Source organism: Melospiza georgiana, chromosome 2, assembly GCF_028018845.1.
Source record: "Melospiza georgiana isolate bMelGeo1 chromosome 2, bMelGeo1.pri, whole genome shotgun sequence".
Lineage (NCBI taxonomy): Eukaryota > Metazoa > Chordata > Aves > Passeriformes > Passerellidae > Melospiza > Melospiza georgiana.
This window is the reverse complement of record NC_080431.1, coordinates 120,447,931-120,468,680: the sequence shown is the minus strand read 5'-3', so window position 1 is coordinate 120,468,680 and position 20,750 is coordinate 120,447,931. Positions and strand designations below refer to the sequence as shown.

The 20,750-nt window shown below is 62.9% G+C and overlaps 2 protein-coding genes across 4 annotated transcripts in view; both read right to left on the bottom strand.

Moving 5' to 3' along the window:
• Nucleotides 1-4,986: 4,986 nt before the first annotated feature.
• On the bottom strand, nucleotides 4,987-7,225 carry CHRNA10 (cholinergic receptor nicotinic alpha 10 subunit). The gene is made up of 5 exons (XM_058018609.1): nucleotides 7,155-7,225; nucleotides 6,771-6,916; nucleotides 6,350-6,504; nucleotides 5,573-6,105; nucleotides 4,987-5,471 (listed from the first exon to the last, which is right to left on the bottom strand). The coding sequence occupies exons 1-5, from the start codon at nucleotides 7,213-7,215 to the stop codon at nucleotides 4,987-4,989; spliced, it is 1,380 nt and encodes a 459-aa protein (XP_057874592.1). The 5' UTR covers nucleotides 7,216-7,225.
• Nucleotides 7,226-8,398: 1,173 nt separating this feature from the next.
• The window catches only part of NUP98 (nucleoporin 98 and 96 precursor), a 38,108-nt gene continuing 25,756 nt past the window's right edge, over nucleotides 8,399-20,750 (bottom strand). For all 3 annotated transcript variants that reach the window (XM_058045041.1, XM_058045043.1, XM_058045042.1), the window contains 11 exons: nucleotides 20,275-20,686; nucleotides 19,023-19,252; nucleotides 17,897-18,166; nucleotides 16,863-17,020; nucleotides 15,602-15,745; nucleotides 14,219-14,361; nucleotides 13,517-13,738; nucleotides 11,370-11,611; nucleotides 10,674-10,828; nucleotides 9,853-9,964; nucleotides 8,399-8,808 (listed from right to left, as the gene is read on the bottom strand). In XM_058045041.1, coding sequence (XP_057901024.1) covers nucleotides 8,597-8,808; nucleotides 9,853-9,964; nucleotides 10,674-10,828; nucleotides 11,370-11,611; nucleotides 13,517-13,738; nucleotides 14,219-14,361; nucleotides 15,602-15,745; nucleotides 16,863-17,020; nucleotides 17,897-18,166; nucleotides 19,023-19,252; nucleotides 20,275-20,686 — 2,300 coding nt within the window. In that variant the 3' untranslated portion in view covers nucleotides 8,399-8,596. The remainder of the gene's footprint in view (nucleotides 8,809-9,852; nucleotides 9,965-10,673; nucleotides 10,829-11,369; nucleotides 11,612-13,516; nucleotides 13,739-14,218; nucleotides 14,362-15,601; nucleotides 15,746-16,862; nucleotides 17,021-17,896; nucleotides 18,167-19,022; nucleotides 19,253-20,274; nucleotides 20,687-20,750) is intronic.

Genomic DNA, 20,750 nt, shown 5'->3' with positions numbered 1-20,750 from the left:
GAAGCGCACGTGGCGGCTGCGGCGGCGGCGCTGCACGTGCCGTGTCCACCAGTCCGCCAGCAGCCCCCTGAGCGAGGAGCAGAGCTCCAGGAGGCCGCAGCCCGTGCCCCTGGCCCTCTCCTCGGGCTCCTGCTGGGGCGGGGGCACCGACAGGCTCTCCCTGCCCGAAGCGGCGCTGCCGGGCCTGCCCAGCCCCAGCGAGATGATGCTGACGCTGCTCCTCGCCGAGCTGATGCTGCTCCTCGCCGAGCTGACGCTGCTCCTCGGGGCCGTGGGGCTGAGGCTCTGCGCTTCTGCAGGGGGCACGAACCATTCCACGGCTGCGGAGCTGCTGCCCTCTCCCATCTCCAGGAATATGGCATTGCCTCGTTTCCTGCCCTTGACTCTGTCCCTTTTGGCCGTGCTCTCCATGCCTGCCTTGAGGCCCTGCGGAGGCTCCTTGCCCCCCAGCAGCCCCGGCTCCACGGGCACCTCAGGCTGGGCCAGCCTGCAGCCCCTGTGCATCCTCGGCCACCAGGGCAGCCGTGCCTCCAGCCCCTTGTGCTGCTGCTCCGAGAGCGCCGGCGAGGTTTGGGAGAGCCTTGGCTGAAAGGCTTGGGGCACCCCATGGCACCATCCCTGGAGCTCCAGGTCACCAGCGCAGGCTGGTGGAGAGGCTCCCCAGAGACCTGCAGGATCCCAGTGAGGGCAATCCAACCCTGCTGGGGTGGCAGAGGCTGAGGCTGCTGTCTGCCAGGACTGTGGTGCCCAGCACTGTCTGCTCGTCTGGGGCCCTTTTATAGCCTGGCAGAGTCCCTGTGTGACATCATGGGGCAGCCAGAGCCCTCTTTGTGACAGTGTGGGGCAGCCAGAGCCCTCTGTGTGACAGTGTGGGGCAGCCAGAGCCCTCTGTGTGACAGTGTGGGGCAGTCAGAGCCCTCTTTGTGACAGTGTGGGGCAGCCAGAGCCCTCTGTGTGACAGTGTGGGGCAGCCAGAGCCCTCTTTGTGACAGTGTGGGGCAGTCAGAGTCCCTGTGTGACAGTGTGGGGCAGTCAGAAATCCCTGTGTGACAGTGTGGGGCAGTCAGAGTCCCCTGTGTGACAGTGTGGGGCAGCCAGAGCCCTCTGTGTGACAGTGTGGGGCAGCCAGAGCCCTCTGTGTGACAGTGTGGGGCAGCCAGAGTCCCTGTGTGACAGTGTGGGGCAGCCAGAGCCCTCTGTGTGACAGTGTGGGGCAGCCAGAGTCCCCTGTGTGACAGTGTGGGGCAGCCAGAGCCCTCTGTGTGACAGTGTGGGGCAGCCAGAAATCCCTGTGTGACAGTGTGGGGCAGCCAGAAATCCCTTTTTGACACCCAGGAGCCCAGGGGAGAGCCCTCACCTCCTTGGGCACGGGGCTGTGAGAAAGAAACTCGTGAGATAATAGAAACAAATTACAAAAAAATTGACAGGCAAAATACAAACAAGAAAAAAGAACAAGTGATGTGATGGAGGTGGCTCCCCTGGGCACAGCCAGCACCAAAGGAGGAGTTTTGGATTCTCAGGGAAGCAAGGACAGAGGCAGCAGGAATGGAGAGGGATGGCCTTTGGGAGAAGGGGCAGAAAGCAGGAGGTGACAAGGATGTCCTGAAGTCCTGCAGGGGGAAGACGAGAAGGGCCAAAGCCCTGCTAGAATTTAATGTGGCTGCTGCTGTGATGGACACTAAAACTTACTTGTACAAACAATACCTTCGCTTTGGTTTGGTTTGCTTGGGGTAATTTTTTGTTTGGTTTTTTCACTGCTGAGAGGAAACGTTGAGACAAAGAGTGAGGAACAGTCCGAGGTACCCAGGGATCAGGCCTGGAGAGCGTGGGTCTGGGGCAGTCAGCTCCTGCCTGGGCAAGCTGCTCCCCTCCAGGCTGGGTGCCCGCCGGGCTGGGCAGGGCTGGGCAGGGGGCAGTGCCAGGCCAGCCACGGCTGCTTCACATGGGCACGGGCATGGAGACGGGCATGGACATGGGCATGGGCACGAACACCGACATGGGGACAGACACGTGCACGGAGATGGGCACAGAGACAGAGACAGGCATGGACATGGGCAGGGACATGGACACGGGCACAGGCATGGACATGGACATGAACATGGGCATGGGCACAGAGATGGGCACGGTCACGGGCACGTCAGGGACATGGGCACGGACATGGGCATGGGCACAGACACAGGCACGGACACGGGCACGGGCACGGACACGGGCACAGACACGGGCACGGACATGGGCACGATCATGGACACGGACACGGGCACGGACACGGGCACGGACACGGGCACGATCATGGACACGGACATGGGCACGGGCACGGGCACGGACATGGGCACGATCATGGACACGGACACGGGCACGGACACGATCATGGACACGGGCACGGACACGGACACGGGCACGGACACGGGCACGATCATGGGCACGGACATGGGCACGGGCACGGGCACAGACACGGGCACGGGCACGGGCACGGGCACAGACACGGGCACGGGCACGGGCACAGACACGGGCACGGACATGGGCACGATCATGGACACGGGCACGGGCACGGACACGGACACGGACACGGGCACGGACACGGGCACGGGCACGGGCACAGACACGGGCACGGGCACAGACACGGGCACGGGCGTGTTCCGTTCCCGCGGCTCTTTAGCCGGGGCAGCGGGGCTCAGCGGCGGCGGCGGCTGCAGCAGGCGGGGAGGCGGCGGCTGCACCAGGCCGCCAGGCTCTCGCCGAGCCGGGCCCGGAGCTTGCCCAGGGCCCAGCCCGGCTCCCGGCCCGCGGGCGGCGGCAGCGGCTGCGGCGGCGGCGGCGGCGTCGGGCCCCACCACGGGTCCGAGCTCAGCATGCCGAACGTGAGCCCCAGCGAGCTGCAGCTGCTGCTGCTGCTGCTGCTGCCGCTGCCCTCCGAGCCCGTCTCGGCCACCTGCACGTCCTTGGGGATGAACCAGGCCAGGGCATTGCAGCCGCTGCAGCGACTGCGCTCCGGGACGGGGCAGCTGCTGCCGCTGCTGCTGCCGCTGCCGCTGCCTCGCCCCGCGGGCCCGGCTCGGTCCTGCCCGTCCGCGCCGTCCGTGCCCGCCTCGGGCTGCTCCTCTGCCGGGCCCTGCGGCGACTCCTTGCCCCCCAGCAGCCCCAGCTCCGCGGGCACCTCGGGCTGGGCCGCCCTGCAGCCCCTCTGCGCCCTCGGCCACTGGGGCAGCTGCGCCTCCAGCTCCTTGCGGTGCTCCTCGAAGAGCGCCAGCGAGTCCTGGCAGCTCCGGATGAACCTCGGGAAGCGCCTCCTGCCGCTCACGGAGCCGCGCGGGGAGCTGCCGTGGGGCGGCCCCGTCTGCGCCGATCTCCGTGCCCTGCCCGCGCCGCTCTGCCCCTCCAGCCGGCCTCTGGCTGCGCTCGGATGCTCTGAGCTCCGACGGATCCTCTGCAAGAGCCACGCGTGGGTGAGACAGGAGCGGCTCCCCAGAACGCTGCACACTGTCCTGCCATGGACACACCATGGCACACCGCCAAATGGCACACACCCAAACCCACACGGCCCAGCCCAGCCCGGCCCAGCCCAGCTCGGCCCAGCCCGGCCCAGCCCAGCCCTTCCAGCCCGGCCCAGCCCAGCCCGGCCCAGCCCAGCCCAGCCCACACAGATCAGAGGCCACGTACCCATAGCCGCTCGTCCCGTAGCATGACAATGGCCAGCATGAGCTGCAGCAGCACCATGGTGATTGCCACCAGCTCCCCCACGGTGAAGATGCTGAGGACCCCCATGGCGAGGATGTTGAGGACCCCCATGGCACGGTCCCTGTCACTGTCACAGGCTGCTGGGGAGGTTCCCCAGTGACCTGCGGGGCCACTGGGGATGTGGTGGCAGAGACCCTGGTGGTGCCGGTCTGCAGTGTCACTGTGTCCCATGGTCCCTTTTATACCTCAGCAAGTGGGCCCCTTTGTGACAGTGTGAGGCAGCGAGAGCTCCTGTGTGACATCACAGGACGGGCAGAGGCCCCCGTGTGACATCTGAGTGCCGCTTGACAAAGGGGACATGCCCACGTGCCAGGCTATCCAAGTGGGGCCATGGGGCCACCCAGGAGCAGGCAGGCGGTGCTGGGCAGGTGCAGCCCTGTGGCAGCTCCTCATGCAGTTCCAGGAGCTCCAGAAGTGTTCCCGAGGCTCATCTGGAGCTGCTGGGACTTCCCGTTTTCTCCTGCAGGACTTCAGGACATCCTTGTCACCTCCTGCTTTGCTGCCCCTTCTTCCAAAGGCCGTCCCTCTCCATTCCTGCTGCCCCCTGTCCTTGTTTCTCTGAGAACCCAAAACTCCTCCACTGGTGGTCACTGTGCCCAGGGGAGCCACCTGCATCACAACACCCACCAGTCCTGGAGAGTTTATCACCTTCCCTCCCCTTCCCCATCCCTGCCCTGGGCACAAGGAATGGCTCCCAGTGCCAGAGGGCAGGGCTGGGTGGGATCTTGGCAATGAGGAATTGCCATGGGACAGTGGCTGCCACGGGCTGGGCTGGCTGGGCACAGAGGGACCCCAGGACCAGCCTGCCCTGGCCAGGGTGGGCAGCAGGGGAAGCTTCTCCTTCTCGTGGAAGCCCCCCACCCCTTTCATGGGGAGCCCCATCCCTCCCAGGGCTCAGGGCCTGACCCCCCATCCCTCCCAGGGCCACCCCGTCCCAGGCAGCAGGGGCAGGACACACGTTCCACGGTTTATTTGAGTTTGGTGCATTTCCACGGTTTATTTCCAGTTTGGTGCATTTCCCAGGTGCAGGATGCCACGGAGGGTGTGGGTGCCCACTCTGGTGCAGTGGGACAGGGGCTGGCACCCCCCAGCCCTGGCAGCAGGGGCTCCCACTCTCGGGCACCCGTTCCCCAGGGATGGAGCAGCTCCTCCCTGCAGCCACGGGGGCACCAGGGACATTTGTGTCACCCTCATGAGACACCCGCAGCCCCCGCCGTCCCCGGGGGCCGCCGTGCTGGGCCCGCACAGCCGTCAGGCAGCGTTGCCCAGGACCAGCACGCTCATGAGGAAGACCATGAGGAAGAAGACCCACATGAAGAAGCGGTCCATCACCTTGGCCACCTTCTTCCACTCGCCGGTGCGGCGCTGGTTGGCGCGGTGGCGGCGGAAGCAGCCGGCGATGTACCCCACGTTGCTCAGCAGGGCACCGTGGTGGCACAGGCAGTGGTCCCAGGGGCAGCCCCGCACCTCCGCGCCCGCCCGCCGCTCCCCGGGGCTCTCCCCCGCCGCCCTGGCATCCCCCGGCGCTGCCCGCCCGCCCGCTGCCCGCCGGGGGCTCTTGCAGCTCTCGCCCACCTCGTAGACGCAGCAGAGGCGGGCCAGGTGGTGCAGGATGAGGCGGCGCGCCCAGGGCGGCACGGGCCGGGCCCCCGGGCCGCAGTGGTGCACGTTCATGATGAAGATGGTGAGCGCCGTGGAGGCCGTGATCATGGTCATGGTGGCGATGTAGTACTTCCCTGCGGGGGCAGCGGCGCTGGCAGGGGGCACGGGGGTCCCACAGCCCGCAGGGGGCCCCGCTGCCCCCCGTGCCCGGCCCCGAGCCCGGCCCCGGGCTCACCGATGAGCGGGACGCTCTCCGAGGGCGGCATGCTCTCGGCCACCAGCAGCTGGAACACGGTGAGGGCCAGCAGCACCGTCACCCCCAGCGACACCTTCTCCCCCGAGTCGGCGGGCAGGTAGAAGCCCAGCGGCGCCAGGAAGGAGACCATGATGCAGGGCAGGAGCAGGTTGAAGATGTAGAAGGAGGCGCGGCGGCGCAGGAGCAGGGTGTAGGTGACGTCGGGGTAGGGCTCGGAGCAGCAGCCGTAGGTGATGACATTCCTGGTGGCCGGCATGCCCAGCACCTCCCACTCCACGTTCTCCACGAAGTCCGTCAGGTCGCCGCTGTCCAGCTGGTTGCGGAGGTCGATCTGGTTCCCGTTGTAGGTCCAGGAGCCGAAGGTGAGGCGGCACTGCTGCCCGTCGAAGGGGAAGTAGGACACGTCCACCTTGCAGGAGCTCTTGGTGATGGCGGGCGAGTCCCAGGTGATGTGCCCGTCGGAGCGCAGCACCACGTTGGTCTCCATGGAGCCGCCGAAGCGCTCGTCGGCGCTGGGCAGGGAGGGGTCCCCGTGGATCCCCTCCCCGTGCCCCTGGCAGCCCCGGGCCGTCCCCTCGCTGCTGGGGTCAGCCCCGGGCACAGCTGGCTGCTGCCAGCACCCCCGGCCCCATCTCCCTGCATGTCCCCCTCCGGGACCCTCCTGTTCCCCCCCGAGGCTGGCAGCACCCCCGCAGCCCCCAGCCCCAGGCGGGCCCCCCAGCCCCGGGAGCAGCCGGGGTACCGAGCACAACGCACTTGTTGTAGAGGATGATGTCCGGCCGCCACACGTAGCTGCTGGGGATGCGGATGCTGTCGATGCCGCCGTACTCGTCCTTGTCCCAGGTGAGGTGCGCGTCCAGCCAGGTCTGGCGGACCCACAGGTAGGAGGTGAGCACCTGGTTCCTCTCGTCCTGCCGAGGGGAGAGGGTGGGCGTGGGGGAATGGCCCGCGCCCAGCCCGGCGGCCTCTCCGGGTGCCCCGCGGAGCTGGGCTGGGTTCGGGGGGCCCGTGCTGGTTTTGGGGGTAACCGGGCTGTCTGCAAAGTGCTCTGGGCTGGCTCGAGGCCGCCCGGGCTGCTCTGGGGGCGGATCCGGGCTCGGTTCAGGGCTGAGCGTCGGCGCGGGGCCGAGCGGGACCCGGTGCGGGGCGCAGGGCCGGGGCCGTGCCCGGCGCTCACCATGTCGATGATCTGGGCCAAGGTGACCTTGAGGGTGACGTTGAGAGCCCGGTCCGTGTCCTCCACGGGGCGCAGGGCGCTGGAGTAGTTGGCGAAGAGGTCGTGGAGCAGTTTGTAGGCGAACCTTCCCGGGGCCGCCCGGCAGCCTGGGGACAGCCGGAGCGGGGCTCGGAGCGGCCGGGCTGCAGCCGGAGCCCTCCCGAGGGATCCCCGGGACCCGGCCGCGGGACCCTCCGGCAGCTGGGGGGGACGGGGAGCCCGACGGGACCCCCGGGATCCCCCGAGCGCCCAGCCCCGGGATTCCCCGTGCGCGGGACGATGCTGCCCCAGGCACCGGGGGAGGACCGGGGGAGGGGGTCCGCGCCCCTGGAGCCCCCCGCTCACCCGGGGCCGGCAGGAGGCCGGCGAGGCACAGGGCGAGGCACAGGCGAGCTGCGGGCTCCATCCCGCCGCGGGTGCGGGACACGGGGGGGCGGCTGACGTCAGGGCGGGGACAGGGACAGGGACAGGGCGGGGGGACACGCACGGGCTCCGGGCGCAGCCGAGTCCCCTCGGGGATGGGTTTGGGGGCGCTGGTGGCATCCACGAGGTGCCTGTCGGTGCTGCGTCCCCAGGCGAGGACACCGCACCCGCGACCCCGGGACACCGCGGAGCCGAGGGCGGCTGGTGCAGCCCCGGAGCGGAGTGACCGCCCTGCACAGCAAGGGACATGCCGCTCTCCGGGGCTGGGAAAGAGCGAGGGAAGGGAAGGGGCAGAACGTTCCCGTTAGGTGGGAGGAAATGCCGGGAGGTTGAGGAGCCGGGAGATGCAGCAGCGAGGGGCAGCGGCGCCGGGCTCGGGGGTGCCGGAGCATCCCCAGCTGCAGCCCCGGGGAATCCGCCGGCTCCGCTCCCCCGGCGCCTCCTGGCACCTTTCCCACGCCGAGCCCCGGCGGCAGATGCCGAGCGGTTTTGAGGCCGCAGGTTTTGTTTCCAGCGGTGAATTATTCATCCCAGCCCGTGCCGCCCGGGCCGGGCCGCTCAGGCCCAATTACAGTAATGGAAGGAGGCGAAGCCGCAGTGACCCGGCCCCTGCACACAGCCAGTGTCACCAGCCAGGGACAGGGACAGCTCCCACTGCGCCAGGCTGCTCCAAGCCCCAGTGCCCAGCCTGGCCTCGGGCACTGCCAGGGATGCAGGGGCAGCCCCAGCTGCTCTGGGCACCCTGTGCCAGGGCCTGCCCACCCTGCCAGGGAACAATTCCTCATGGCCAAGATCCCACTCAGCCCTGCCCTCTGGCACTGGCAGCCATTCCCTGGGTGCTGTCCCTGCAGGCCTTGTCCCCAGTCCCTCTCCAGCTTTTAGAGGAACCCCTTCAGCACCAAAAGGCCACAATCTGGTTTATCTGGGTTCCCACACCCTGTCCCAGAGATGAGTGATGTTTCCTCCCAAGATTCTGAAGGAGCCTATCCTGATGACCACCGAAGGCAAGGTGGGATTGTATCAGACATTCCTGGGCTGTCCTTACCCTCCACCCACCCATCCCGGGGTGGCACAGCAAAGGACACAAGCCTCCAAACTCAAACCCAAATCCTTAAAAACCACAGGCACCCATGGGAGTACTATAAACATTTTATTTGTGGTTTTCAAAAAGACAGGAAAATAATCTAGAGCATTTATTTATATTTTTTTCGATAAAAACCTTTCGATACTCCTCATGCATGAAGACCTTCGGCGTGCGCCCCGGGGCGGTGCCGGGCACCGGGGCAGGGCCCGGGGCGGGCACGGAGCCGCTCCCCAGCGGGCACGGCCGGGGTGGATCCTGCCGGGCGGGGCCCGCGGGGCGCTCAGTGCGCGGCCAGGGCCAGCTCGCGCAGGTAGGCCTGCGTGAGGCCGCGCAGCTCCTCCAGCGCGTAGTCCTCGGGCATGGGCAGGCGGCCGATGTGCGGGGCCAGCAGGCGCAGCGGCACGCGCGGCTCCGCCGGCTCGGGGCCCGCCTCGGGGCCCTGCTGCAGGCTCAGCACCGCCCGCAGCACGTTGGCCACGCGCTTCGCCATGTCTGCAAGAGCGGGACACAGCGCTGCTGTCACGCGTGAATCTTACGAGAAATACCTTTGCTAGGGTTTTGCTCCTGAGAAGCTGAGAGGCCTCAGAAATGAAGTGTGAACAATGGTTATCTGCTGCTGTGGAATGCAACAGGTGCATCTGGGATTGGTCTCATGTGGTTGTTTCTAATTAATGGCCAATCACAGTCAGCTGTCTTGGAGTCTCTGGTCACTCACAAGATTATCATTCCTTCCTTTCCTTTGCTAGCCTTCTGATGAAATCTTTTATTCTATTCTTTTAGTATAGTGTTAGTGTATAATTTTCTTTTAATATAATATGTATCATAAAATAGTAAGTCAGCCTTCTGAAACACGGAGTCAAGATTCTCATCTCTCCCCTCAGCCTGGGATCCCTGTGAACACCGGCACACCCTGCATGTGCTCCGCCCCAGAAGCGCTGCAGAGCAAACCCAGACAGGACTTATGGGGCGGGGGCAGCTCAGGAGGGAAGGCACTGGATGTGCTGTCCTCTCCCTGTTCCCTCCCTCAGCACAGGCAGTGCAGCCACAGGGGGAGAGCAAACAGCCTGTGCCAGGGGATGTTTAGGTTGGATACTGGGGAAAGATTCTTCCCCAAAAGGGCTGAGGAGGCTCAGCCTGTAGAAAAGGAGCCCAAGTAGGGACCTTCTCACGCTCAACTCCTTGGCAGGAGGGGGGAATCAGGCTCTGCTCCCAGGGAACAGGGACAGGAGCAGAGGGAACAGCCTCAGGCTGGGCCACGCAGGCTGAGGTTGGATATTGGGACAATTCCTTCCCAGATAGGGCTGTGCAGCCCTGGCACAGCTGCCCAGGGAGGTGGTGGAGCCCCCATCCCTGGAGGGATTTCACAGCTGTGTGGATGTGACACTTGGGGACACAGGTCAGTGGTGGCCTTGGCAGTGCTGGGGAATGGCTGGGCTCAATCTGAAAGGTCTTTTCCAACCTAAATGGTTCTGTGAGCTGGGGATAGAGCTGCTGCCCAGGTGTCCCAGGGAGCTGCAGGACAGGGTGTCAGCATACCTGACTGAGCCAGGCGGTCCTTGGCCGTGTGGCACTGCAGCTGCTCTATCCTGTTGCACAGGGACGTCACTTTGGTGTGTAACCGCTCCAGCTCGTAGGTGGACACATCCAGCTGGAAGCAAACACGGGTCAGCTCCAAGGCCAAACACACACACACACCAAAACCTGCCTCAGTTCACACCAGCGCAGGCAAAGGGGAAGCCTGGACAGGAATTTGGGGGAATGGACATGGAGACTGCTGGGTTTGTCCCGTCCCTTCCACTTGTCACTGTCACACACCCACAGGGCACAGCCCACCCCTTGCTGTCACAGCAGATAGCAAAGCCTGGTTTTAGAGATGCCCCACGTTCTATTTGAAGTGCCTGCCAAAGAGAAGCACCAACCTCCCCTGTAGCCATGATATTTTCTGAAAAATCTTTTCCTTAAGATTTTTCCTCCTGAGAAGCTGGGAGGCCTCAGGAACAAAATGCAAACAATGATTATCTGCTGCTGTGGAATGCAACAGGTGCGTCTGTGATCGGTCTCATGTGGTTGTTTCTATTTAATGGCCAATCACAGTCAGCTGGGTCGGACTCTCGGTCCAAGACACAAGCTTTTGTTATCATTCCATCTTTTCTATTCTTAGCTAGCCTTCTGATGAAATCCTTTCTTCTATTCTTTTAGTATAGTTTTAATACATATCATAAAATAATAAATCAGCCTTCTGAACCATGGAGTCAGATCCTTCCCTCCTCCTAAGACCCATGAGAACACCATCACACTCGCCCTCAGCAGCCAGTGCGAGCTCCAGTGCAGCCCCCGTGGGAGCTGTGAATGCCCACCTGCTGAATCCTGTCCAGCATCTCGTTGACACGGATGTAGTCGAGGTAGACCAGCCCCGCCAGCTCCCAGTCCTGGATGAGTGCGCTGCGCTCCGGCGGCGCCAGGTCCTCCAGGAACCCCTTCAGGTACTTGTAGTTCTCGTTGATAATTGCATCTGCAGAGAGCTGCGGTTAGGAACAGAGCCCATCCCGTCTCCCACAGAGCAGGGAACGGAAGGCCACTGCTGCCCTTGTCCCCAGAGGCCCCTGTGCCCCAGGAAGGTGGGGCTGTGCAGCAGGGAAAGCACTACCCTGCTTCCCTGTTTGCCCAGGAAAAGCACCATGCCAGGTATGCAGGGAGAGCTGGTTCGGAACTGCCAGGCCCTCTGTGCTGACTCTGCTGCTCCAAACCCAGCCTGGTGCCTTCACTGGCCACCCCGTGGCTTGGAAGCATGGTGTCACTCACTGGTTTGGGTTGGGAGGGACCTTAAATATCATCCAGTCCCACCCCGTCCCACTTGTCCCCAGTCCCTCTGCAGCTCTGCTGGAGCCCCTCCGGGCCCTGCCAGGGGCTCTGAGCTCTCCCTGGAGCTTCTCCTGTCCAGCTGAGCACCCCCAGCTCTCCCAGCCTGGCTGCAGAGCAGAGGGGATCCCACTCCCACCATGCCTTTGTGTGCTGCTCAAAGTTCAGGACATCGGAGGAGCGGCAAGACCCACCTGAGGCCAAGTGCCTGACAACCAGCTTGTGGCACTGGTTCCAGTGGCCAGCCTTGAAGAGGAACAGGGCCTCCTTGTGCTTGTCTCCCTCCATCCTGGCGCGGACAGCCTTGGCCTCGTGGATCCAGCGCGGGGGCACGCACAGGCGCTGCGTCAGGAAGGTCTCCTTGGCCCAGCCCTCGGGGCCCTCGGCCAGCGCGCAGTGCCGGCCCAGCAGCTCGCGCACGGCCTTCTCACGGGCACTGCGGGCACAGGGCAGGGTCAGTGCCCCTGCCACCCACCCATGCTGCGGGCACAGGGCAGGGTCAGTGCCCCTGCCAGCCACCCACCCACGCTGCGGGCACAGGGCAGGGTCAGTGCTCCTGCCACCCACCCACGCTGTGGGCACAGGGCAGGGTCAGTGCCCCTGCCAGCCACCCACCCACGCTGCGGGCACAGGGCAGGGTCAGTGCTCTGCTCCTGCCACCCACCCACGCTGCGGGCACAGGGCAGGGTCACTGCTCTGCTCCTGCCACCCACCCACGCTGTGGGCACAGGGCAGGGTCAGTGCTCCTGCCACCCACCCACGCTGTGGGCACAGGGCAGGGTCAGTGCTCCTGCCACCCACCCACGCTGCGGGCACAGGGCAGGGTCACTGCTCCTGCCACCCACCCACGCTGCAGGCACAGGGCAGGGTCAGTGCTCTGCTCCTGCCACCCACCCACCCACGCTGTGGGCACAGGGCAGGGTCACTGCTCTGCTCCTGCCACCCACCCACCCACACTGCGGGCACAGGGCAGTGCCAGTGCTCCTGCCACCCACCCACACTGCGGGCACAGGGCAGTGCCAGTGCTCCTGCCACCCACCCACACTGCGGGCACAGGGCAGGGTCACTGCTCCTGCCACCCACCCACACTGCGGGCACAGGGCAGGGTCACTGCTCTGCTCCTGCCACCCACCCACGCTGCGGGCACAGGGCAGGGTCAGTGCTCTGCTCCTGCCACCCACCCACACTGCGGGCACAGGGCAGGGTCAGTGCTCTGCCACCCACCCACCCACGCTGCGGGCACAGGGCAGGGTCACTGCTCCTGCCACCCACCCACGCTGCGGGCACAGGGCAGTGCCAGTGCTCCTGCCACCCACCCACACTGCGGGCATAGGGCAGGGTCAGTGCTCTGCTCCTGCCACCCACCCTCCCACGCTGCGGGCACAGGGCAGGGTCACTGCTCCTGCCACCCACCCACACTGCAGGCACAGGGCAGGGTCAGTGCTCCTGCCATCCACGCAGGAGCAGGACACTGTGGGCACAGGGCAGCTGTCACTGCTCGTGCCCCCACACTGCGGGCATACAGGGCAATGTCACTGCTCCTGCCACCCGCACAGGAGCAGACACTGCAGGCCAACATGGCCTTCAGCACCCTCCCACCTCATACCAGTCCGGGATTCTGGGATTTTCCCAGGTGGCACAAAGCCCTTGGAGTGCACAGCTCCATGTGGGAGAAACCACTGCAACCACAGGTCTTTAGGACTGACCCCAAGTTATTGCAAGGCCTGGAACAGTCACCCAGGGTCTGTCATTGTGTGTCCAGCCGAGGACAGTTACCCAGGGTCACACTCACAGCCCTGGACAGTTACACAGGGTCACTCCCAGCATGTCCATGCCCAGGACAGTCACACAGGGTCACTGACAGCCTGTCCAGGCTCAGGACAGTCACACAGGGTCACTCCCAGCATGTCCATGCCCAGGACAGTCACACAGGGTCACTGACAGCCTGTCCAGGCTCAGGACAGTCACACAGGGTCACTCCCAGCATGTCCATGCCCAGGACAGTCACACAGGGTCACTGACAGCCTGTCCATCCCAGGACAGTCACACAGGGTCACTCACTGTGTGTCCAGCCCAGCACAGCCACCCAGGGTCACTCAGGATGTGTCCAGGCCCAGCACAGCCACGCAGGGTCACTCACAGCCTGTCCAGCCCAGGACAGTCACCCAGGATCACCCACAGCCTGTCCAGCCCAGCACAGTCACCCAGGATCACTGTCACTGTGTGTCCAGCCCCAGCACAGTCACCCAGGGTCACTCAGGATGTGACCAAGCCCAGCACAGTCACCCAGGGTCACTGTCACTGTGTGTCCAGCCCAGCACAGCCACGCAGGGTCACTCACTGTGCGTCAGGCTCGTGCAGCATCACGAACACGGCCCACTCCCAGAGCCCCTCGCTCTCCAGCTGGGCAGCATAGCTGGTGTTGAGCACCCCCCAGCTCTGCTGGGACAGGTGGCAGTAGTTGAGGGCCCTGAGCACCTCCCACAGGTGCCAGCTGAGGCGGAAATCCAGCGGGTCAGAGGTGACACTCCTGGGGTCCAGCAGCTGGTCAAGCTCGTAGGACCTGCAGAGGAGAACTGCTAACTGGAGAGCTGGCTGTGCCCACAGAATCACATCCAGTCCCCTCCCTTCACCCACCTCCACAGGTGTGATTTACATCAGTTATGGGGGTTTGGTTTTCTTTTTTAAGAAGAAAATTAACAGTGTTTACTGCTAAAATCTAATGAGTCTGCACCCAGACTGTCACCCCTTTTCCTTTGTGTGTGCTCCCCTGCAGATTTCTCACTGCCTTCAATAAAGACAGCTACAGAGAAGCCTTCCTGTACTCTTCAGACACAGAAAGCAGCCAAAACCCCACAAATGTGCCCCAAAACTTAAGGTTCCCAACTCTACCATCCCCAGGTGGCACCACCTTCTGTCGGGGTACATGTGGGGCTGATTTTGGACTGCTCCAAGAGGCTCAGGCTGATTTCATCCCCCTGCTTGGTGAACTCAGGCAGTCACTGACTGATCATGACTTTTATAATACTTACTGAACTCTTACCTGTCACTGTAGAGCTTTAATAAATGGAAGCAGACATCTCTCAGGGGCCTTCCTCCATTGTCATCTTCCTCAATGACATATCCAGAATCCTCCAGGTAAGGAGGCAGAGGACAGCAGGCATATTTTTCACACTCTGAGGTGTTCTAGGGAGATAGTTTCAACGGTAAGTTTGAAGACCATACTCAGAACAAAACTGAATTCCACAGCTCAGCAGGCTCAGGAGACTCTTTCTGCACCTGCAGGTGGAACCTCCCCAGAACTATGGACCAACATGAAAAACCTGAACCCAAAATGCTCAGGCGGGTTCATGTCTCACACTGAGCTCTTAAAAACCACTGCCTGGAGGTACAGCCAGCTCTCACACACAGCCTGGACTCCCAAAGGCTTTTGTAGCTGGAAAACCACGTGGGCCTTGGTGGAATGAGGTGGGTGCATCCCAGGGAGCCTTCTCTCTGTAGCTAAGCAGGGTCTGGGGGGCCACACAGGACAGGACACACTGAGTCAGTCAGAACAATCAGCTCAGAACTTGCACTACAGCTGGGTATTCAGAAGTGCCCAACACTGGATATTGAAGCAAACATCAGTGACACGTTTCCAGCCTTGCTGCTGTGCTTAGGCTGCCTTGAGGATGGAGGACTGAGCTGGCTTTAGTTAAATGATTAAACACGTTTTTCAGCAGAACCCTTTGTCCTGCTGCACACAGAGCTGAGAGCTCTGCAGCAAGACACAGGGCTCTGCACAATGCATGGAGCCACAGGGGGGTGGGACAGGGGCTGGTGGGGCACACAGGGGGTGTGGAACAGTGTCTGGGGGGGCACACACAGGCTGTGAGGCACCATGAGCTGCTGGACAAGGCATGTGAGGATTAATGACCCCGGTGGGAGAACACGCTGTCTGCCTCAAAAGGGCTTTTCTGCCGTTGGCCACTGATCCTCTTCCTAGGAGGAACAGCTGGACAAAACCTGGAAACACTCCATAAATGGGTTTTCTCCACAGAACTTATGGTTCTATAGAATGACAGAATGGTTTGGGTTGTAAAGGACCTTAAAGATCATCCAGTTCCACTCCCTACCATAGGGACACCTTCCACTGTCCCAGGCTGCTCCAAGCCCTGTCCACCCTGGCCTGGGATGCTTTTAGGGATCCAGGGGCAGCCCCAGCTGTTCTGGGCACCCTGTGCCAGGGCCTGCCCACCCTGCCAGGGAGGAATTCCTCCCCAGTATCCCACCTAACCCTGCCCTCTGGCAGTGGGAAGCCATTCCCCCCATACCCTACACTCAATCCCAGGTTCAGCAATTCCTGGCTGCTCCTGGAGCCTCTGTGCAGCAGCAGCAGGCAGGAGCACCCTGAAGGGCTGCTTTAGGGCAGGAGGCAGTGACCCACCTGAAAGGCTGACTCATACATGGCCAGAGCCCTGGAGATGGAGGCCGTGGGGGGCAGCAGGTACCAGAGGTGCACGGCCACGCAGCGCTTCCAGTCCAGCAGCGAGCACACGTTGACACTGATCCTCTCGGAGAGCTGCCACACCTGGAGCACAGACCCTGATCAGACAGCCCTGGAGCACAGACCCTGCTCAGACAGCCCCGGAGCACAAATCCTGCTCAGACACAGCTGGAGCACAAACCTTGCTCAGCCACACCTGGAGCACACACCCTGCTCAGCCACACCTGGAGCACAGACCCTGCTCAGCCACACCTGGAGCCACAAACCCTGATCAGACAGCCCTGGAGCACAGACCCTGATCAGACAGCCCTGGAGCACAGACCCTGCTCAGACACAGCTGGAGCACAAACCCTGATCAGACAGACCTGGAGCACAGACCCTGCTCAGACAGCCCTGGAGCACAGACCCTGCTCAGACACACCTGGAGCCACACACCCTGCTCAGCCACAAACCCTGCTCAGCCACAGCTGGAGCACACACCCTGCTCAGGCACACCTGGGGCCAGCTGTGCAGCAGCAGGAGGTGGCTCAGGGAGAGGAGCCCCTCCCTGCAGTGCCCATGGCTGAGTGGCTCACCAGAGGGGGGCTGACTGGGAGGGAAAGAAAGAGAGAACTAGCGGGGCTGTCCTTACCGGGACTGTCCCTAGTGGGGCTGTGCTTAGTAGGGCTGTCCTGTCCCCAGTGGGTCTGCCCCAGTGTGGCTGTGGGTCTGTCCCCAGTGTTGCTGTCCCCAGTGAGGCTGTGGGTCTGTCCCCAGCGGGTCTGTCCCCAGTGAGGCTGTGGGTCTGTCCCCAGCAGGGCTGTCCCCAGCGGGTCTGTCCCCAGCGGGTCTGTCCCCAGTGAGGCTGTGGGTCTGTCCCCAGCAGGTCTGTCCCCAGTGAGGCTGTGGGGCTGTCCCCAGTGGGTCTGTCCCCAGCAGGGCTGTCCCCAGCGGGTCTGTCCCCAGTGTTGCTGTCCCCAGTGAGGCTGTGGGTCTGTCCCCAGCAGGTCTGTCCCCAGGGGCGCTGTGGGGCTGTCCCCAGCAGGGCTGTCCCCAGTGAGGCTGTGGGGCTGTCCCCAGTGGGTCTGTCCCCAGCAGGGCTGTCCCCAGCGGGTCTGTCCCCAGTGTTGCTGTCCCCAGTGAGGCTGTGGGTCTGTCCCCAGCAGGGCTGTCCCCAGCGGGGCTGTCCCCAGTGTTGCTGTCCCCAGGGCTCTGTCCTTACCGGCTTGCCCGCCAGCAGGGCGAAGAGGCGCAGCCGCTCCTCCTGGATGAAGCGGTCGCTGTGCAGGCGGTGCCAGTCCACCAGCTGCAGGGTCAGCAGGTCCCTCACGGGCTGGCTGCCGGCCAGCTGTGACAGCAGCAGCGCCAGGCGGTGGTCACCTGCAGGGACACCCCTCAGCTGCACACCTTAGAGCCCCCCAACAAGGCTTTGGGTGGGAGGGAGCCTAAAACTCATCCCCTTCCAGCCCCTGCCCATGGCAGGGACACCTTCCACTAGGTCAGCTGCTCCAAGCCCCATCCGCTGGGGGATGGAATGGGGAGGCCACAACTCCAGTATTCCTTACAAAATAAACCACTCCATAAACACCTGGTATAACAGACAGGGATAAAACCTGCCATAAGGCTCTGAAAATACATGCTTTTAACCCAAATATAAAATGTCTGAACAGAAGCTCAATTAAGAAGATCACCAAATATTCAAAGGAGTGACTATGAAAACTCCCAGATCCAAATGCACCCCAGCAGCCCTTTCTGACTGGGGGTTGTGGACAGAGCAACAGGGAAGGGGACCAGGGAATCCAGCAGCAGCCCCTATGCAATCTTCAAGGACAGGCTGGACAGGGCTTGGAGCAACCAGGGATAAAGGAAGGAGTCCCTGCCCGTGGCAGGGGTGGGACTGGATGGGCTTAAAAGTCCCTTCCAGTCCAGCCCATTCCATGATTTTGTGGCCACTGACAAGGGAACATCTCACATGCAGAGCAGCCAGTGACTATGAGCTCTCTAAGTTTAATCTCTCTTTGTGCACGTCCCTTCTCCTCTACACAAAAGCTGTGATTTAGGAATCTTACAGAATCCCAGAATATCCTGAGTGGGACTGATCCCCAGGGACCCCCCAGTGCCAGCCCTGCCCTGCCCAGAGCCCACCAAGCCCAGCCTGGGCATCCCTGGCAGCACTGGCCAAAGGCTCCTGGAGCTGCGGCAGCCTCGGGGCCGTGCCCATTCCCTGGGCAGTGCCCAGCAGCCCGGGGCGCTCACCTGCCTGCTGTGCCAGCCTGCAGGCCTCGCCGATCCTCTTGCCCGTGAGGCAGCTGAACACGGCCTCGACGTGGCTGCCGTGCCGGGCCAGCGCCACCTCCTCCTCGATGCGCGCGGCCGCCGTCTCCGAGAGCCACCGCGAGAAGGCGCGGCGCCGCTCCAGCGCCAGCACGTACTCGCTGGGCTCCTCCAGGCTGGCCTCCAGCTCCTTCAGCTTGCCCCAGACGGCCTCACACAACGTCCAGGCCAGGCACCAGTGCTTCACAACGCCTGTGGGGACACACACCAGCGTCAGCAGTGCGAGCACAGAACTCAGAGGGGCTCACGTGAGGATAACTCTGGAGGGTTCCCTGTCCCCCATCCTGGAGGGTTCACTGTCCCCACCCTGGAGGGTTCACTGCCCCTATCCTGGAGGGTTCACTGTCCCCACCCTGGAGAGCTCACTGTCCCCACTCCAGAGGGCTCACTGTCCCCACCCTGGAGGGTTCACTGTCCCCCACCCTGGAGGGTTCACTGTCCCCACCTTGGAGGGCTCACTGTCCCCACCCTGGAGGGCTCACTGTCCCCACCCTGGAGGGTTCACTGTCCCCACCCTGGAGGGCTCACTGTCCCCAGCCTGGAGGGCTCACTGTCCCCACTCCAGAGGGCTCACTGCCCCCACCCTGGAGGGCTCACTGTCCCCACTCCAGAGGGTTCACTGTCCCCAGCCTGGAGGGCTCACTGTCCCCAGCCTGGAGGGGTTCACTGTCCCCACCCTGGAGGGGTTCACTGTCCCCACCCTGGAGGGGTTCACTGTCCCCGCCCTGGAGGGGCTCACTGTCCCCACTCCGGAGGGTTCACTGTCCCCACCCTGGAGGGGCTCACTGTCCCCACCCTGGAGGGGTTCACTGTCCCCACCCTGGAGGGGCTCATTGTCCCCACCCCGGAGGGTTCCCTCTCCCCACTGTGTTTGGCAGGGGCTGCCCAGGGAGCTTTGCAGTGCCCATCCCTGCAGGTGTCCCCTGGAGGCGGCACTGAGTGCTCTGGGCTGGGCACAAGGTGCCCATGGGGCACAGCTGGCACTGCATGGGCTGGCAGGGCTGTGCCAGCCCAAACCATTCAGTGAGAAGGATCACTCTGTACTCACTCTCTGCCACAGTGGGATCCTCGGATGCTTTCCTGGCCCAGTCAGCATAGTCATGGATAGCGGAGACTCCAGGGTTGGGGGCCAGGAGAGGACAGGGCTCATCCATATGGACAGTGGTGTGCTTCAGCTTTATCTCCAGAGGGGTGAGATACAGCTCCTTGTCTCTGTCCAATCTCCACTGTTCCAGGCTCAACTTTTCCACGTGAACTTTGAAAGGGGATTCTGTGAGTCTGGAGAAAAAGGGGAGATAGACCAAGTAGCAAAAGTTCTGCATGTTCTCCATGCAAGTGGAGCAGCTCATCCTGCAGCTTGTCCTAATTAACACAACAGTAAAACATGACCCAAGGCATGAAGATCCTGGTGAGAGTCTGGGATTTGGAGCCAGGCTTTGAGACCCTGAACAACCTGGGGTAGTGGAAGGTGTCCCTGGCCACAGCAGTGGGTTTGAACAGGATGGTCTTTAAGTGTCTGAATCCAAACCTTCTGTGATTTGGTAAGTAAACTGTGACTCACTGAACTCTGCAGAGGCAGCAAGCACACCTTCACCCCAGCTCATTCCTCAGCACTTCACATATGCTGGAGAACATCCAGACAAGCTTTCTGGAGCACTTCAGTGGTGGGACTGGGCTACATTCCAGTCTGGTTCAGGTATGGAGACCCCTAAAGGCCCATGTGCTGCTGGATGCACAGGCAGTATGAAGGTGTCTGGGAGCTGAGAAGCTGAACTAGAACTTCCTGAGGTAGTGCAGACGTCCTCAGGGGGAACCAAGAGATTGGAAGCTTTCTGGACAACAACTCTAACCCTTCTCTTTAACCTTGTGCTGGGTAACAGCGCTATTTGTTTGATAAAAAAGAAAAACCAAATCCTCTTACTATGCTATTCCAGGATTTGACAGAGATATTTTTGTGGAGAAGGGCCATGAAGGAGATCTCCATGGCTAACCCCATCTTACATCACTCCTGCATGTCAGAAGGAACAGTGACCTGCAACCAGGATTCTGCCAGCCATGCAGAGCGAGCCTGTCCCATCCATCCTGAAGGGAAGCACTACTCACAGGCTCTGGGACCCTGAACAACCTGGGGTGGTTATTCCAGGATTTGACAGAGATATTTTTGTGGAGAAGGGCCGTGAAGGAGCTCTCCATGGCTAACCCCATCTTGCACCACTCCTGCATGCCAGAAGGAACAGTGGATTCTGCCAGCCATGGAGAGCGAGCCTGTCCCATCCATCCTGAAGGGAAGCACTACTCACGATTTGGGAGCCACGGGGGTGGGCAGGAATCCGTATTCCACGGGCTCCAGCTGAGCGTCCTCTGTTTCGCTGGAGCCGCTCAGCTGGTCTCCACAATTGGCCAGCGTCCAGTTGGGGCCCCAGCCCACGCGGAAGGAGCGGCCCATGAAGAGTCCCATGTCCATCAGGAGCTTCCCCTTCCCGTAGGTGATGGATCTCTCCAGGGGCACGAGCCCGCGCTGCCTGCGCGCCCCCACCGTCTTCACGGGCACCTCGGGCACGGCCGCGGGCACCGCGAAGGCCGAGGCCAGCGGCGACCACAGGGCGGCAGAGGGGGCACTGTCCAAAGTCCTGGGGCCCTTGGCATCTGCCACGGCAGCACTCGGTGCCTGGGAAAGGACGCTGGCAAACTTGGATTGCAGCAGCCCGGCAGCTGGTGGGGAGAAGCAGCAAGAACGGTCAGTGGAAGGACAGCCGTGTTTCAGAGGGCATGGCTG

Excerpts from the sequence above, each read along its gene's own strand:
- CHRNA10 (XM_058018609.1), bottom strand. The coding sequence starts at position 7,215 with ATGGAGCCCGCAGCTCGCCTGTGCCTCGCCCTGTGCCTCGCCGGCCTC. Across the intron at positions 6,917-7,154 it reads CGGCCTCCTGCCGGCCCCGG|GCTGCCGGGCGGCCCCGGGA; the intron begins GTGAGCGGGGGG and ends GGCTGTCCCCAG. Across the intron at positions 6,106-6,349 it reads GACATCATCCTCTACAACAA|CGCCGACGAGCGCTTCGGCG; the intron begins GTGCGTTGTGCT and ends CTCCCTGCCCAG.